Source organism: Bubalus bubalis, chromosome 3 (assembly GCF_019923935.1).
Source record: "Bubalus bubalis isolate 160015118507 breed Murrah chromosome 3, NDDB_SH_1, whole genome shotgun sequence".
Classification (NCBI taxonomy): Eukaryota; Metazoa; Chordata; class Mammalia; order Artiodactyla; family Bovidae; genus Bubalus; species Bubalus bubalis.
Window position 1 is genome coordinate 51,907,929 of NC_059159.1, and position 20,174 is coordinate 51,928,102.

General features: G+C 36.8%; 1 protein-coding gene across 10 annotated transcripts in view; it reads right to left on the reverse strand.

Moving 5' to 3' along the window:
* BRIP1 (BRCA1 interacting helicase 1) overlaps positions 1-20,174 on the reverse strand; it is a 190,514-nt gene that overhangs the window by 104,809 nt on the left and 65,531 nt on the right. For all 10 annotated transcript variants that reach the window (XM_025281165.3, XM_044939611.2, XM_044939612.2 and 7 more), the window contains 4 exons: positions 19,283-19,415; positions 6,408-6,562; positions 3,099-3,261; positions 2,845-2,985 (listed from right to left, as the gene is read on the reverse strand). In XM_025281165.3, the coding sequence (XP_025136950.1) occupies positions 2,845-2,985; positions 3,099-3,261; positions 6,408-6,562; positions 19,283-19,415 (592 nt within the window). The remainder of the gene's footprint in view (positions 1-2,844; positions 2,986-3,098; positions 3,262-6,407; positions 6,563-19,282; positions 19,416-20,174) is intronic.

Consider the following 20,174-nt stretch of genomic DNA (forward strand, 5'->3'; position numbering starts at 1 on the left):
TGTTAAATGAAAAAGCTCTAGATATGGGTTACACAACAAAACGAATATCCTTATAAAACTGACCTATACACTTAAAAACAGTTAACATGGTAAACTTTACGATGTGTTTTCTACCACAATTAAAATCAAAGTTTTTAAAAGTTGGAGGAAATATTAGAACAGAATCCAGCTGAACTAGCATTATTCTTACTAATTATCATTTTCTAGTAACATTATAAGTTAAATGGACTTTTGTGCACAAGATTGAGAACATAGACCCTATAATAACATTCTTTTGGAAAAATATGTTCAATTTATTAATAACTTCCCATATTTATGTAAGCCTCCAAAGAAAACAACTTGAAAATGTGGATCATATATTTTTCTTTTGCTACTGTTAATAGCAATGTTTCTAAATAAGAGCATTCTAGCATTTTGGAAACCACAATTCATTGTTACATAGGAGTCTAGCATTCAAGACCCTCACCTACTAAATGCCAGTAAGTCCCACAAATAATCCTTGGTTGAAAACTATAGCTCTTTATAAAGAACTAGAAAATTAGGTGCTCAAGTACTATTAAACATGTTGTTGCTATTCAGTTGCTCGGTTGTGTCTGATTCTTTGCAACCCCATGGACTACAGCATGCCAGGCTTCCCTGTCCTTCACCATATTCCAGAGTTTACTCAAACTCATGTCCATTGGTGATGACATCCAACCATCTCATCTTCTGTCATCCCTTCCTCCTCCTACTTTCAATCTTTCCCATCATCAGGGTCTTTTCTAATGAGTCAGCTCTTCACATGAGATTGCCAAAGTATTGGAGCTTCAGCATCAGTCTTCCCAATGAATATTCAGGACTGATTTCCTTAGGATGGACTGGTTTGATCTCCTTGCAGTTCAAGGAATCTCAAGAGTCTTCTCCATTCTCCAATATCACAGTTCAAAAGCATCAATTCTTTGGCCCCTCAGCCTTCTTTATGGTCCAACTCTCATATCCATACATGACTACTGGAAAAATTATAGCTGTGACTATACAGACCTTTGTTGGCAAACTAATGTCTCTGTTTTTTAATATGCTGTCTAGGTTTGTCATTGTTTTTCTTCCAAGGAGCAGGCGTCTTTAAATTTCATGGCAGCAGTCACCATCTGCAGTGATTTTGGAGCCCAAGAAAACAAAGTCTCTCACTGTTTCCATTGTTTCCCCATCTATTTGCCATGAAGTAATGGGGCCGGATGCCATGATCTTCATTTTCTGAATGTTGAGTTTTAAGCCATCTTTTTCACTCTCCTCTTTAACTTTCATCAAGACTCTTTAGTTCCTCTTTGCTTTCTGCCAAAGGGTGGTGTCATCTGCATATCTGAGGCTACTGATACTTCTCCCAGCAATCTTGATTTCAGCTTATGATTCATCCAGGCTGGGATTTCGCATGATGTACCCTGTATATAAGTTAAATAAGCATGGTGACAATATACAGTCTTGACATACTCTCTTTCCCAATTCTGAACCAGTCCGTTGTTTCATGTCCAGTTCTAAGTGTTGCTTCTTGACCTGCATACAGATTTCTCAGGAAGCAGATAAAGTGGCCTGGTATTCCCATCTCTTGAAGAATTTTCCACAGTTTGTTGTGATCTAAACAAAGGCTTCGATGTAGTCAATGAAGCAGATGTTTTCTGGAATTCTCTTGCCTTATCTTTGATCCATTGGATGTTAGCAATTTGATCACTGGTTCCTCTGCCTTTTCTAAATCAAGCTTGAACATCTGGAAGTCCTCGGTTCATGTACTGGTAAAGCCTAGCTTGAAAGATTTTGAGCATTACCTTGCTAGCATGTGAGATGAGTGCAACTGTGCAGTAGTTTGAACATTCTTTGGCATTGCCCTTCCTTGGGATTGGAATGAAAACTGACCTTTTCCAGTCCTGTGGCCACTGCTGAGTTTTCCAAATTTGCTGGCATTTTGAGGGCAGCACTTTAATAGCATCATCTTTTAGGATCTGAAATAGCTCAGCTGGAATTCCATCACCTCCACTAGCTTTGTTCACAGTGATGCTTTCTAAGGCCCACTTGACTTTGCACTCCAGGATGTCTGGCTGTAGGTGAGTGGTCACACCATCATGGTTATCCAGGTCATTAGGATCTTTTTGTATAGTTCTTCTGTGTATTCGTGCCACCTCTTCTCTTAATATCTTCTGCTTCTCTAGGGCCATACGATTATGCATGTAGCTAACTACTTTCAATTACTTAATAAAAAGAAATAGAGGGCAGATTGACAAATGAAAAATTGAAACATCCTTAGGAAAATTTAAGTAACATTTACAGGGTATTGTTATAAAAAAATTAAAATTTACGTCACAGGACTCACAAGAATACTTTTAATTTCAGATATTCAAATTTCAGATATTCAAACATGTGCTGAAAATTTATTAACTAATACCAGCTATTAATCTAGGTGCAACGGAAAGATAAAGACACAAAAATTAGAATACAGATACATCATAGTCTAATGGAAAAAAGAATCACAAATAATTACACAATTAGAAATTACAGTAAAAAAAAAAAAGGTTGAATTTGTTTCCTTTTTAATTTTGATTAAAAAAATTTAAACTTAAATAAGGAAACTGCAATACAGTCTTTGCAAGCAAAGTACATATTTTTACTCACTGGGTTGAAGGAATACTATTTACCAGTAGTTCCTTTTGCTGACACTACCAAGTAGCTGACAAATTTTCTTTATTCTGAAACTGAAATGTTGACTTTCCTATCAGGATTTGTTTGCTAGTCCTTCAGTTACCTTTTAACTTGTTTATAGATACTTATACTGAGGTAAAATGACTAAGACTTCAAAAAAGAAAAAAAGAAACTAACCTGTGAGTTATTAATGACATGATTAGCCTCTAGTTGAATAGTAAATGTAACACCAAGTTCTGATGAAAAGGATTTCATTGGTGATAATGTCCCAGATGTCAAAACAATTGCCCAAACCTTGCCATTAATATCTGAAAAGGCCTACAAGGAAACAACATTAAATACATAAAATCATTTTTTAAAAAGTCAAACAAATTTACTTAATCGTTGGTATTGAGCAAGAAGAATTCTTATTTACAGCATGATAAGCTTACCACAGCTGGATTTAAGCACCAAAAATTTAGCACATGAACTGCTGCTTTCTGCCGTGAACGTTTCTTATTTTTTGATAGAATCAAGAACCCATGATCTGTAGTATCAGTCTGATTTATCCAAGAGTAAGTCTGTTGAATAGCAACTTTATAATCATCTGCAAATCTAAATGAAAATAAAATGGCATTTAAGTGGTAGAACTTTAGATAACACCGTCCCCCACCAACAACCCATACCACTAAACTCAGTAATTCTGGCAGAAAGTAAATCATTAAACCTTAGGGTCAATCCACCCTTACAGAGTTTATGCATCATCTAACCATCCACCCTTTATCACTTCTCATCCCTATGTTCAGACATTACGTAAATCACAGCAAAGCCAGGATTAAAATCCAAGCCTCCTAACTCCTACTTCAGAGCTCTCTACATCCTATGTTACATTATTAGTTATAAAATAGTTAACAGTATTATTGTTAAAAAAAAAAAAACAACTAAAGAGTAGGTTAAACTTTTTTATTGCATCAGAAAACAGAAAGACAATTTCTACTGAAAGTTTAGGAAACTGAGTTTCAATTGCCTTTAAAATATGATCTCAGTCTTCATCTATTTTTTTTAATTTATTTATTTTTAATTGAAAGATTTACAATATTGTGCTGGTTTCTACCAAACATCAACATGAATCAGCCATAGGTTTACCTATGTCCCCTCCCACCTGAACATCCTTTTCATCTATTCTTAATGAAAGTACTAAACTATATGACCTCTGTAATCTGATACAGTTTATAAATTCTCTCCATAAGAGGCTATAAACCTAAGCTTAAACAGAATGAAATTTGGTATTCTCTACCATGTCCTCACAGTAATACTGACTGTTAATTTTACCCTCAGAGAGAAAGTCCAAGTCAGGAACCTTGTACTAGGTGGAGAGAATTTTATAAAATACTGGGGGTGGGGGGGACTTCCCAGGTGGTCCAGCGATTAAGACTCTGAGCTTCCAATGCAGGGGACGTGAGTTTGTTCCCTGGTTGGGGAACACGAATCCCACAGGCCATTGGGGAGTGGTCAAAAAAAAAAAAATTTCCTGGGAGCTAAAAATTACAAAACTCTCTTAGAAGAAAACATAGCAGAAATCTTCATGACATCATATTTGGCCATTGTAACTGGATACAAAAAGCATAAGCAACAAAAGAAAAAAAAATCAATAAATTGGATTTCATTAATATTTAAAGACTTTTGTGCATCAAAGAACACTACGAAGAGAGTGAAAAGACTACACACAGAATAGGAAAAAATACTTGTAAAGTATATATATGAAACAGAATATGCAGAATAACTCTTACAACTCACAAACAACAAAATCCCCATTCAAAAATGGATGAAGGAGCTGAGCAGACACTTCTCCAATGAAGATATAGAAATGGACAATAAGCTCATGAAAAGATGATCAACATCTCTAGTCATTAGTGAAGTGTAAATCAAAACCTCTTATACTCATTAAGATGGCTACTATTAAAAAAAAAAAACAAACAAAAATAACAAGTACTGGCAAGGATGTGGAGAAACTGGGAACTCCTGTGCATCATTATGTGAATCTAGAATGTGAAGCTGCTATGAAACACAGTATGGTGGCTCTTAAAAAAGTTAGATCAGAATTACCATAAATCCTGCAATTCTACTGCTAGGTATGTACCCAGAAATGAAAACAGAGACTCAAAACAGATACTAGTACATCAATGTTCACCGCAGCATGATTCACAATAGATAAAAAGTAGAAACAATACAAATGTCTATCAATATAAAAATGGATAAGCAAAATATGGCATATACACACAATAGAGTATTATTCAGCCATAAAAATTGGAGAAGGCAGTGGCACCCCAATCCAGTACTCTTGCCTGGAAAATCCCATGGACGGAGGAGCCTGGTAGGCTGCAGTCCGTGGGGTCGCTAAGAGTAGGGCATGACTGAGCGACTTCACTTTCACTTTTCACTTTCCTGCATTGGAGAAGGAAATGGCAACCCACTCCAGTGTTCTTGCCTGGAGAATCCCAGGGACAGGGGAGCCTGGTGGGCTGCTGTCTATGGGGTCGCACAGAGTCGGACATGACTGAAGTGACTTAGCTTCAGTTGTGTCCACTCTTCAGCAGCCATGAAAAGGAATGATGTATGTTATAACATGCATTAACCTTAAAAACATTATACTACATGATTCCACGTACAGGAGACACCAAAAGGGGCAAATCCATAAAGGTGAAAGTAGGACAGAGGTTACCAAAGGCTATGGTGCTAGAGAAATGGAAGATACTGTTTCATGGGTATAGAGTTCCTGTTTGGGATGATGAAAAAGTTCTGGAAATTGACAGTGCACAACCACGTGACCATAGTTAATGCTATTAAAATGTACACTTAAAATGTTTAAACTGTTCCATTTTACATTATGTATACGTGCATGCATGCTAAGTTGCTTCAGTTGTGCCCGACCCCATGGACTATAGCCTTCCAGGCTACTCTGTCCATGGGAGTCTCCAGGCAAGAATACTGGAGTAGGTTGCCATGCACTCCTCCAGGGGATCTTCCCAACCCAGGGACTGAACTCATGTCTCTTATATCTCCTGCATTGGCAGGCGGGTTCTTTACCACTAGCGCCACCTGGGAAGCCCTATATTACGTGTGTCTGTGTGTGTGTTAGTCGCTTAGTCGTGTCCGACTCTGCGACCCCATGGACTGTAGTCCACCAGGCTACAGTGGACTCTGTCCATGGAATTCTCCAGGCAAGAATAGTAGAGTGGGTTGCCATTTCCTTTTCCAGGGGATCTTCCCGACCTAGAGACAGAACCCAGGTCTCCCACACTGAAGGCAGATTCTTCACCATATGAGCCACCAGGATATTTTACCATTAAAAAAAAAAAAAAAAACTTAAAAAAACATTGGAGCCAGGTAGTACTATAACTAAGGAGTAGTGTGTGGGAAGTTGACTGCTTTCACATTTTATTAAACAGAGGATTTATGTAATAAGAGAGACTTTCTGACACTGGAAGAAACATATATAAATTATACTTAAATGAAGGCAAATTTAGTCTCAGAGGATTGTAAATTTAATGCTAAATTAATTAAATGTATTTATTTACTGGTTTCAATACTCATTTTCATTAACAAAAACTAACATCAGTTGACTGAGTCTGTGCCAGTAACAGCAGTATTTATACCACTTGTGTATCATTATCTCATGTACTCACATAAAATTAGTAGCTAGCACCCAGTAAGGCTAATATTTTTAAGAGGAAGAATACAGACCAGATATCTTTACTTACCTGCTATTTTGCCTAAAAAGATAGTCAAGCACCATAAAAAGTCCTTTGAGCATTATTTGAGTTGAAGCACTAATAACAGGTATTTCTCTTGCCTCCTCTTTACCATGAATTGATGGGACTTTTTCTTCTCTTTGAAGGACAGCAGAAAAATGCCCCTGTAAGAAATTGGCATGTTAAGTGTACTGGTTAGGGGTGGGGGAGGGAAAAGAGAGGAAAAGGAAAATTCTTAAAACTGTTAATAAAACCCAAATGAAATATAATTGAAATTTTAGTCAAACATTAATATGCAAGTGCTAACAATGTATTCTGAATTCCCATATATTCTCAAATCCTCTTCAGAGACATTTAAATAAGAAATTACACATTTAGAAAGTTCATTATTTCTTCGGGCAATTAGACTTTTATTCAGTGCCCTTCAAAAGCAATGGGCTAAATAAAAATGTACAAAATGGTTTCTAAAAAGCTTAAAAATCTGATACGCCACCTAAATCCCTGAATTACCTCCAGGGAGTATGCCTATGCTAAGAATCATAACTACGTAACAAGCAAAATTAAAAAAATAAAAAGCAAAGAAAGAATACATGCTAAATACAAATGTATTTTAACTGGCTCATTAGTGATTACATGGCTTATAAGTTTAAATACAGACTGAAGTGTGGACATTAAGATAAATTTCCCACACTGTGAAAGAGAAAATTCTGAATATTGAAACAATAAAAGGTACTGGTGACAACTCTGATGTTTGACAATAAAACCTGTGCTCAATGGAAATAAAACGGGGAAATAGGATAAATAAGACATCCCAGGTAGCCCAGCAGTAAAGACCCGCCTGCTAATACAGGAGATGCAAGAGACTCAGGTTTGATCCCTGAGTCAGGAAGATTCCCTGGAGTAGGAAATGGCACCCCACTGAAGTGTTCTTGCCTGGAAAATTCCATGTGCAGAGGAGCCTGGTGGGCTACAATCCATGGGGTTGTAAAGAGTTGGACATGCCTGAGCAACTGAGCAATGCAATACAATCAATGAAAATAAAATGGGGAAATGGGATAAATAAAACAAAATTTCAATATCCAGATATACTGTGAAATAATACACATTTATAAAAGTAAAGTTAGTCTCCACTGAACAAAACATTAAAGGATATGAAAAAACTTTTTTACTTTTATTTTATTTTTCCAGACTTTAAACTTTTTATTTTGTATTAGGGTATAGCTGATTAACACCACTGTGGCTGTTTCAGGTGACCAGCGAAGGGACTCAGCCATACATATACGTGTCTCCATTCTCTCCCAAAACCCCCCTCCCATCCAGGCTGGCACATAAAATTGAGCAGAGTTCCATGTGCTATACAATAGGTCCTTGCAAAAGTATTTTTCAAAAATAAAGAACAAAAAAATAACATGAGCTTGAATAATTCAACAGTACAAAGTATCAACAAAAGACAAGTACTAATTTGTTCTTTAAAAAAAAAAAAAAATCAAGTTCTCTGAGAAACACCTTACATGAAAGCTACTATTCCTCTCCAACACTGGCAGACAACTGGCAATTTACTTCGTAAAGCTACGTAATTTCTGAACTCCTGACAACAAGGCACTGTAGTAAAAAATAAAAGGACTGAATGAAATTCTATCTACTGAACCATGAGACAACTCCAAGGCTACCTCTGGCTACGTTACCTAAACAATGATAGCTAGGTTTATAGATAAATAGAAAACTAAGCAAATGGGGAAACACACACACTTACAGGTAATTATTACTTCATAGTAAAACTAGAATTGTATTAAAAATTAATCAAGCAAGTTACATGATATTACTATCATGAACTATGATAACATAGAATATGATGACATGCACAGTGAATATTAATATAATTATGCTGAGAAAGTGGAGAGAGAAGAAAGGGGAAGAAGACGGGAGGAAAACGAAACAGAGAGGGAGGGACAGAGAGGAAAAGAGAGGAGGTATATGTGTATGTGTGTGTGTGTGTGTTTCTGAAAGAGAAAGAGAAAGTATGTGTGTAAAGGAGCTGAATCCTCACCATACTTAACGGGAATTCAATAGAGAATATCAAAACTTGAAAACTGAAAAGTAGCTGAATCTACATGTTACTTAGAAAATTGGGGTTAATTATCAGAGAAAGCCACTACAAGAATTAAAAGAGCCACTGAGAAGTAAAAATTGGGAGTGGGGCAGATGAATGCTTTTCTTGATAGTACTAATTGACTTTTTAAAAAATTTATTTATTTTATTTAATTGGAGGACAATCACTCCACAACATTGACTTTTAAATTATGTTCACACATTACTGTGGTAAAAATTAACTTCTAAACAATTCAATAATCACAATAATGAATTTCTTAGGATCAAAGGAAATTTCCCTAACCTAATTTTAAAATAAGTAAAAATACTACTACATCTATGAAATGAGAAAAAATATTTGCAAATCATACATCCAATACGCTGTTCATATCCAGAATACAGAAAGGACTTAAACAATCAACAATAAAAGACAACTCAATTTCAGAAAGGGCAAAGGATTTGAATACAGATTTCTCCAAAGGTATATTAATGGACAATAAGCAGCTGAAAAACTGTTTGCCATTATGAGTCATTAGGGAAAAGAAAAGAAAATCATCTTGAGATATCACTGCATTCTTCCTACGAAGATTATAATAAAAGAGATATGAAAACAAGTGCTGGTGAGAATGCGGAAAAATCAGAATCCTTGTACATGGCTGATGGGATTGTAAAATGGTACAGCCCCTATGGAAAAGTTTGGCAGTTTCTTAAAAAGTTAAACACAGAGTTACTTTGTGGACCAAGAATTTTACTCCTAAGTATATACCAAACAGAACTGAAAATACATGTCTGCACAAAAATCTGTGTACAAATGGTCATAGTTGCATTGTTTACAACAGCCAAAAAGTAGAAACAACTGATAATGGATAAACAAAATACAGTACATTCATAAAATGTAAAATTATTTGGAAATAATAAGGAATGAAGTATTGATACATGCTACAACATAGACCCTGAGAACATCATGCAAAGTGAAAGAAGGCAGTCACAAGAACAGGTAGATTCACAGAAACACAAAGTGGATTACAGATTTTCACAATCTGGGGTAAGAACAAATGGGAATGACTGTTAACGGGTATAAGATTTCTTTCTGAGGTGACGAATATATCTGAAATGGGACAGCAATGATACTTTCATAATTCTGTGACTACAGGAAAAACCACTGAACTGTATATTCTAAAGGGTAAATTTTATGGCATGTGAATTGTATCTCAAGTCAATTACCATTTATATATACTGATAAGAATCAGAAAAAGCAATTTTTGAATTACAACATTTGAAAAAGAAATAGAAACTTTAAAACTTCTCAGGAATAAATCTAACCAAAAGCAAATAAGACTTTTAAAAATTACAAAATTCTATTGAAAGATACATAGAGATAATAAATGATTACAACTGTATCTTGTTCATGAATGAAAAACTTCATACTGTAATATGTCAATTCTTTCTAATATATAAATTTAATGCAATTACAGTCAAACTTCCAACTGATTTGTTCATAGACATTTATAAGCTTATTCTAAAATTCAAATGGCAGAATAAGGCAACGTATAGCCAGGATCATTTCAAAGGAAAATAAAATGAGGAGATATGCCTTATTACCATGCATCAGCATTTTTCTAATGCTACAGTAATTAACAAATCATATAACTTAGACAAACACGATCAAAGAACACAAAAGTCCAGAAATAAGCTTACACATATACAAAATCAGCTGTGGGGCAGAAGTGGCATTACAAATCAGAGTGAAATAGATGGATTATTTAGTAAATGATGATGAGAAAATTCATTAAGGAAATAAAATGGATTCTGTTCCATACAACATAAACAAATGACTCCCAGGTGGTTGAAAACATTTATTAAAAAAGAAAACTTTAACACTCTTAGAAGAAAAATGTCACAAAGGATAAGAACTAAAACTAAACTCAAGAAAACTAAACTAAACGAAAAAACATGGATACATTTCAATGCACTAAAATTTTAAAACTTAAAAAGACACCATAAACAAGCCATAGACACAAGAATAATACATGCAGCACAATAAGCAACAAAGAATTAATATTTAGAATACATAAAGGAAACAGTCAAAAATATATACAAAGATCTATTTTCAAGGCTGTTCATATTAGAACCTTTTCTTATTGAAAGGAAACTGGAAACAACTTATTTGTCAAATGCCAGATTAGTCTAATAATTTATAATATGTGCACTCACAAAAATGCTACAGTGCAACTAAAATTCATGTGAAAGCAATTTTATTAAAATCGGAAAGTACTCATAACATACTACTAAATGAGGCGGTAAAAAAATTTCATCTCAAAAATTAACTTATGTTAAGCAAATACACACACAGAAGACAAGGTACACATAGACCTAAACGCTACTAATAATCATTTTTATGTTTACAAGTCTTTTTTTCTCCTTTGTACCTTTCTGTATTTTTCAAGTTTTTTCCTTTGACATACATTTTATTTGTTTTTTTTTTAATAGAGTGTACTAATCTTAAGTGTACCGGTCATTAAACACAAGCACACACACACACATATGCACACTTGTATAACTAAAACTAAATCAGGATTCAAAACATTCCTCAAAAAAAAAAAAAATTCCTCAAATTCCAGAAAGTTCCCCTGTGTCCCTTCTCAGTCCGAACTACTCCTTATCCCTGCACAGTGGTAACCAGTATTCTGATTTCTACTAGCATAATTATGTTTGTCCTTAAATGTCATAAAATTGAAATCATACGGTTTGTACTCTTTTGTGCTGGTTTCTCTTGTACAACATAATGTCTGTAAGATTCATTTACACAGTTGTGGAGGCAGTGGTTCATTTTTTAAAAAATTGCTGTGTAGTATTCTACTATATGAATATCTCACAATTTATTCAATCCATTTTACTATTGATATGAAAAATCTGTAGACTGCAAAAAGTTTATGCAAAAAAATGAAAAAGTATATGAAAAAATACTTATGGTATGTTGCACTTTAAAAGTTCAGATAAATACAATCAAATCAAAATATATTTTGAATACTCGTATATTATTGTAAAGCAACTTCACTCCAATAAAAATAAATTAAATAAAAATACTCTTAGTCCAGAAGCTACTTCTGTTAGCAATAGTTTTTAACTGTTTTTGGTTCAAAAATCTCTTTAAAACTATATGAGGAGGGACTTACCACACTATATGTTGGTCTAGTGGTTAAGAATCTGCCTTGCAATGCAAGGGACACTGGTTTGATCCCTGGTCAAGAAACTGAGGTCCCACATGTCGCAGGGCAACGAAGATCACCTGCTGCAACTACTGAGCCCAAGCTCTACAACTAGAGCGTCCTCATGCTGCAACAAAAGACCCTCCATGATGCAAGAAAGAAAGATCCCGTGTACCGCAACTAAGACCCGACACAGCCAAATTAAAAACAAAAAAAAACTGTATGAGGGCACTTCCCTAGTGGTCCAGTGGTTAAGAATCCGCCTGCCAACGCAGGGGACACAGGTTCAATCTCTGGTCTATAAAGATTCCACATGCTGTGGGGGAACTAAGCCCCTGTGCCACAACTACTGAGCCCGAGTGCCAGCTACTGAGCCCACGCACGCTAGAGCCTGAGCTCCACAAGACAAGCCACCACAGTGAGAAGCCCACACACCTCACCTGGAGAGCAGCCCCCATTCCTTACCAGTAGAGAAACCCCATCTGCAGCAACAAAGACTCAATGCAGCCAAAAATACATTTAAAAAAAGTTACACTGTCTTTAAGAAAAAAAAAAAAACTAAGAGAAAAACTATAAAACTCTGATAAAAGAAATCAAAGATGATCTAAATAAATGGAGATGCTCCATGTTAAAGGATAAGAAACTCAATATTGTTAAAATGTCAGTTCTTCCCAGATTGATCTATAAATTCAATGCAGTCCAATAAAAAGTCCCACCAAGATACTTCATGAATACTGACAAACTGATTCTCAAGCCAAAAGATCAGCCTCTGTGCACTGATGCCAAATTGAATCTTGGAGACAGTTTTAGGTAAAGTAGGAAAGAATAGTTCAACTGCTTTGCAAGCAAAGGAAACCTTGAAAAACTGTGTGTCCCAACTTGGGAGGATTTGGGGAGGAGTTTTATAGCAATAATTCAAGTTCTCGGTTGCTAACAAGATTAGCTTCAACAGTACATGAAGCAGGAACTTCCAGGCTTCAATAATACATGAACCGTGAATTCACAGATGTTCAAGCTTGATTTAGAAAAGACAGAGGAACCAGATCAAATTGCCAACATCCGCTGGATCATGGAAAAAGCAAAAGAGTTCCAGAAAAACATCTACTTCTGCTTTACTGACTATGCCAAAGCCTTTGACTGTGTGGATCACAATAAACTGTGGAAAATTCTTCAAGAGATGGGAATACCAGATCACCTGACCTGCCTCTTGAGAAATCTGTATGCAGGTCAAGAAGCAACAGTTAGAACTGGACATGGAACAACAGACTAGTTCCAAATCGAGAAAGGAGTACATCAAGGCTGTATATTGTCACCCTGCTTATTTAACTTATATGCAGAGTACATCATGTGAAACGCTGGACTGGATGAAGCACAAGCTGGAATCAAGATTGCTGGGAGAAATATCAATAACCTCAGATATGCAGATGACACCACCCTTATGGCAGAAATTGATGAAGAGCTAAAGAGCCTCTTGAGGAAAGTGAAAGGAGAGAATGAAAAAGTTGGCTTAAAAGCTCAACATTCAGAAAACTAAGATCATGACATCTGGTCCCATCACTTCGTGGCAAATAGATGGGAAACAGTGAGAGTATTTTATTTTCTTGAGCTCCAAAATCACTGCAGATGGTGATTGCAGCCATGAAATTAAAAGACACTTGCTCCTTGGAAGGAAAGTTATGACCATCCTAGACAGCATATTAAAAAGCAGAGATATTGCTTTGCCAACAAAGGTTAATCTAGTCAAAGCTATGGTTTTTCCAGTAGTCATGTATGGTTGTGAGAGTTGGTCTATGAGGAAAGCTGAGTACTGAACAATTGATGCTTTTGAACGGTGGTGTTGGAGAAGACTCTTGAGAGTCCCTTGGACTGCAAGGAGATCCAACCAGTCCATCCTCAAGGAGATCAGTCCTGAATATACTGGAAGGACTCATGCTGAAACTGAAACTCCAGTACTTTGGCCACCTGATGCGAAGAACTGACTCATTTGAAAAGACCCTGATGCTGGGAAAGATTGCAGGTGGGAGGAGAAGGTGACGACAGAGGATGAGATGGTTGGATGGCATCACTGATTTGATGGACTTGAATTTGAGGAGGCTCCGGGCGTTGGTGAACGACATGGAGGCCTAGTGTGCTGCAGTCCATGGGGTCACAGAGTCGGACACAACTGAGCAACTGAACTGAACTGAACAAGATTAGAATGTATGCAGGATCTATATGCCTTAAATCTTGTCTCAGGTGGTCTCCTAATAATGATGAGCTTCCCTGGTTCCTCTAATCTTGCCTCAGATAGTTTCTTGGCTTCTCCTCCCTAGTCTCTGCATCTCCTCCCTTCCTCAATTACCAATTGTTTGAATTTACCCTTGAAACCCAGGGAAGGTCATGGAGACTGGAGTCTGTTCCTTATAAACAAGAAATGGGGGACAGAAAGGCTTCCATGCCCAGGAGCCCCACAGGGTCCTGCTCAGTTTAATTCTAAGTTTATATGGAAAAATGAAGGACCCAGAATAGCAAACACAATGCTGAAAAACAAATTCAGAGGACTGACACTACCTGCCTTCAAGACTTACTATAAAAACAGGTGTGGTACTGATAAAGGAATAGACAGTGTATCAGCGGAAAAGAACAGAGCGCCCCAAAATGGGCCAACACAATACAGTCAGCTGATCTCTTGACAAAGGAACAAAGATAATCCAATGGAGAAAGGATGGTCTTTTCAACAAACAGTGATACAGTAACATCTACATCCAAAGAGACGACTAGACACTGAACTAACACACTTCACAAAAATTAACTCAAAATGGGACACGGACCTAAATATAAAATACAAAATTATAAAACTTCTAAAAGACAAGATAGGAGAAAATCTAGGTGACTCTGGGTTCGGAGATAAATTTTTAGATCAAACAACAAAAACAGAATCCATTAAAGAAAAAAAACTTGAACTTTATTAATACTAAAAGCATTATGTTCTGTGAAAGCCTCCATTAACAGGATGAAAAAACAAGTCACAGGCTGGGAGAATATATTTGCAAACACACATCAGATGAAGGTCTTGCATATGAAAGACCCAAAGGACCTTTTGCTACCACCACCACCCTCACGGGTCACATGCACGCTCCCAGGAAGGGCCTGTCCCAGTCGGCTCGGCCCTACTGCCAGAGAGTCCCCACCTGGCTGAAGCTGACAGCTGATGACGTGAAAGAGCAGATCTACAAACCAGCCAACTTGAAGAGCCTAACTCCTCACAAATTTGCGTGATCTGAGAGACTCACATATTGTTACACAAGTATGTTTTGTGAAGGCAATAAAATCTTGAGAACTCTTAAGTGCAAAGGACTTGCTCCTGATCTTCCCGAGGATCTCTATCATTTAATTAAGAGCGCTGCTGCTATTCGACAGAGAAGGCAATGGCAACCCACTCCAGTACTCTTGCCTGGAAAATCCCATGGACAGAGGAGCCTGGTAGGCTGCAGTCCATGGGGTCCCAAAGAGTTGGACATGCCTGAGCAACTTCACTTTCACTTTTCACTTTCATACATTGGAGAAGGAAATGGCAACCCACTCCCGTGTTCTTGCCTGGAGAATCCCAGGGACGCAGAGCCTGGTAGGCTGCCATCTATGGGGTCGCACAGAGTCGGACACGACTGAAGCGACTTAGCAGCAGCAGCAGCAGCGGCTATTCAAAAGCATCTTGAGAAGAACAGAAAGGATAAAGACGCTAAATTCCATCTGACTCTGATTGAGAGCCATATTCACATTATAATACCAAAGGAGTCCTCCTCGCTAATTGGAAATACGAGTCAGCACAGCCTCTGCCCTGGTTGCATAAATTTGTCTATTGTACTCAAGCCATAAAACCATTGTTTAAAAGGAAAAAAAAAAATCCAAAGAACTCTTAAAACTCAACCATAAGAAAACAACAGGCAAAATATCTGAAGAGATATTAATATCTCACCAAATGAAATATGTAAATGGAAAATAAGCATGTGAAATGATGGCAACATGTATCATTCAGTTCAGTCCAGTCACTCAGTCATGTCCAACTCTTTGCGACCCCATGAACTGCAACACGCCAGGCCTCCCTGTCCATCACCAACTCCCAGAGTCCATCCAAACCCAGGTCCATCGAGTTGGTGATGCCATCCAACCATCTCATCCTCTGTTGTCACCTTCTCCTCTTGCCCTCAATCTTTCCCAGCATCAGGGTCTTTTCAAATGAGTCAGCTCTTCTCATCAGGTGGCCAAAGTATTAGAGTTTCAGCTTCAACATCAGTCCCTCCAATGAACACCCAGGACTGATCTCCTGTAGGATGGACTGGTTGGATCTCCTTGCAGTCCAAGGGACTCTCAAGAGTCTTCTCCAACACCACAGTTCAAAAGCATCAATTCTTCGGCACTCAGTCTTCTTTATAGTTCAACTCTCACAACCATACATGACTACTGGAAAAACCATAAACTTGACTAGATGGACCTTTGTTGTCAAAGTAATATCTCTGCTTTTTAACATGCTTTCTAGGTTGGTCATAACTTTCCTTCCAAGGAGTAAGCGTCTTTTAATTTCATGGCTGCAATCACCATCTGTGGTGATTTTGGAGTCCAGAAAAATAGTCAGCCACTGTGTCCAGTCTCCCCATCTATTTGCCATGAAGTGATGGGACCAGATGCAACGATCTTAGTTTTCTGAATGTTGAGCTTTAAGCCAACTTTTTCACTCTCCTCTTTCACTTTCATCAAGAGGCTCTTTAGTTCTTCCTCACTTTCTGCCATAAGGGTGGTGTCGTCTGCATATCTGAGGTTATTTTTTCTCCTTGGCCATCCCAGTTTGTGCTTCTTCCAGCCCAGTGTTTCTCATGATATACTCTGCATATAAGTTAAATAAGCAGGGTGACAATATACAGCCTTGACGTACTCCTTTCCCTATTTGGAACCAGTCTGTTGTTCCATGTCCAGTTCTAACTGTTGCTTCCTGATCTGCATACAGGTTTCTCAAGAGGCAGGTCAGGTGTTCTGGTATTCCCATCTCTTTCAGAATTTTCCATAGTTTATTGTGATCCACACAGTCAAAGGCTTTGGCATAGTCAATAAAGCAGAAATAGATGTTTTTCTGGAACTCTCTTGCTTTTTCGATGATCCAGCAGATGTTGGCAATTTGATCTCTGGTTCCCCTGCCTTTTCTAAAACCAGCTTGAACATCTGGAAGTTTACAGTTCAGTATTGCTGAAGCCTGGCCTGGAGAATTTTAAGCATTACTTTACTAGTGTGCGAGATGAGTGCAATTGTGTGGTAGTTTGCACATTCTTTGGCATTGCCTTTCTTTGGGATTGGAATGAAAACTGACAGGGGAAACATAAATTCAAACAACAATGAGATACTACTACCTATCTATTAGAATGGCTAACATTCAAAACACCAGTTGTTGGCAAGGATGTGGAACAACAGGAACTCTTACTAACTTTTGGTGGGAATGTAAAATGGTATAATCACTTTGGAAGATAGTTTAGCAGTTTCTTGCAAGCTAAACACAGTCTTACCATACAATCCAGCAACTGTGTTCCTAAGTATTTATCCAAATGAAAAGAAAGTATGTCCATACAAAAACATGTACACGAATGTTTACAGCAGCTTTATTCATAATTTCCCAAACTTAGAAACCACCAATATGTCCTTCAGTAAGTAAACAGATAAACAAACCGTGGTGCATACATACAATGAATTTAGTTCAGAAATAGAAAGGAATGAGCTGCCAAGTCACAGAGACATTAAATGTATACTGTTAAGTGGAAGAAGCCAGTCCAAAAAGACCACATGCCATGTGATTACACCTATACGACATTCTGGAAAGGCAACACTATGGAGTCAGAAATAAAAATCAGCAGTTACTAGAGGCTCAGCAGAGGACATGAGGTGTGTTGAAAGGAAGAATAAGTGCAGCACAGAAGATTTTTAAGGCAATGAAAGTATCCTGTATGATACTTTAATGGTACATACATGACTTTATGTTTTCATCAAAAGTCATAGACTTGAACAACACAAAAAGTGTACCCTAACACAAACCATGGACTTTCGTTAAAAGCAATGTAACAATATTGGTTCAACTGTAATTAATGCACTAGTATTGCAAGATGTTAATAATAAGAGAATCTATAGCATCTGTGGCTGGGGGTGGTGGTATATGAGAATTCTTTCCTTTTTGCTCAATTTAACATAGAACAACCACTTTAAAAAGTAAAGTCAAGCTGCATTCCCCTCAACTGGACAGCAAGTCTGTCACTGAAGGGTGATCTGGGAAGTCATCTCCATTTGCAGAGGCACTGTCTTCGAGGGCCCCCTAGAGCTAGTAAGAAAGCTGTAAATGCCTATTTGCATAAACTGTGTTGTGAAGGACATTCAAGTAACTTAGATGTTCCCTCTGGATATGGGAATAGGAACATCAGAGTAAGAAAGAAACTTTTTTTTTACTGATTATTCATTTCTGCAGGTTATTTTTTTATCATGCATTTTTTATGTCTTAAAAAAAAAAAGTATTGTCAAAAGTAAAATGAAAAATAAGTTTGCAACCTTCCACTCCTCACACCTGCTTTGATGTCCCAGGAGTAATCCAGTATTAATAGTTTTGATGTATACCCTTTCAGATATTTATCCTTTCCTATGTAGGTTTTTATAGCCCAACAACGTATCTATGTCTACATATGAAATTATGGAATAAACTACTTAAAATTACTTAGATACACCAAAAATAAAAGTCAACTAATATAAATAAATATGAACAAAGACAGAAATGAAAAACATTCTCATCTGCAAAAAAACAAAACAAAGAACCCAAAACAAACATTCTTCTGAAAACACTGTTCAGGCATCAAGCTTCTATCCGGAAGATGTACAAAAGAACACACTCATAAAATTTGGAATGCGATTTCATAAGGTTCACAGTATCCTGTAGCCCACTCATGATCTCTCTACACCCAGGTTTAAAACCTCTAAGTTAAGGAGAATGAAATATGAATTTATCTTTTTATTTTCCAAATTTTAAAATTTATAATTGACAAAATATTTACAACCTAAAATTACTGACTTCTTTTAGCTTTAAACAAAGTAGTTAATTCCATATTAATTAATCCATATTTCCTTCAAACTAATAACGCTACTTTTTCATCTATAATTTATGCCATCACTTAGATTATCAAACTGATCCAATAAAATTTTAAAAACAATTGCTACTTTTTTTTTTTTTTACTCTGGATTAATTATTCACTATTAAGTCATTTCAGAGAAGGCAATGGCACCCCACTCCAGTACTCTTGCCTGGAACATCCCATGGATGGAGGAGCCTGGTAGGCTGTGGTCCATGGGGTCGCTAAGAGTCGGACACAACTAAGCAGCTTCACTTTCCCTTTTCACTTTCATGCATTGGAGAAGGAAATGGCAACCCACTCCAATGTTCTTGTCTGGAGAATCCCAGGGACGGGGGAGCCTGGTGGGCTGCCGTCTATGGGATCGCACAGAATCGGACACGACTGAAGTGACTTAGCAGTATTAAGTCATTTCTAATTCACTAAATAAATTTTACAGGTAGAAAAAATATCTTACCTGCAAAATGGGAAAAGTAGCAGTGGTGATGCCCATTTTGTGTAAATTTAAGAGCATTTCACTTCCACTCCATACTTTACAGGATGATTCATAATCCCTTTCCACAAGATGTTCAGAGCTTGCTTCTAACCAACTGGAATAAAAAGAACAATTTCATCAACCAATATCATCTTTATGTGCACCACTATTTCAACAGAACAAACAGAAATGTGATACATTGATCTGTATTCCTTGATGCTCTTAGCACATAAATGTAGATAATTAAGACATATTTTAAATAGCATGTATGATTCATATTACAAAGTAATCATACAGCTAAAAAGCAAACTTTTTTTCAGAAAAGAGACAGATACATGTGATCCCCAATTTGTGTTTTGTGAATTTACACTGCTTAACTGGTGTATCTCTCCAACTGACAAATTTGGTCTGCACATAAAAAGAAACACAAGAAAGCTAATAGAGAAATTACAGCATTAAATATTAATATTAAAATGGAATTACTAGAAAATAACTAATATATTCACTTACAAACACACAGAGAGGCATCTGGACATTCAGTGAGTATTTAAATGTATTATGCCAGACACTGCACTGGGTAGTGGAAATACAGCAGTAAATAAAATAGGCAAAGTCCTTATTCTTATGGAAATAAGATTTTACTAAAGGGAAGTAGAAATAAACTTAGAAACAAATCTATGAACATGAAAACATTAGGTAGTGATAGTGATATTATGAAAATAAATTGGATTAATGTCATCTAATTGCTACTTTCATTTGGAGTGTCAAGGAAGCTCTCCTAGAGGTGACATTTATTCTAACGACTGAATGCAGAAAGCACTCAGTCATGTGAGAATCAAGGGGAAAAAATAAATGAGTATTCCAAGCAGAAGGA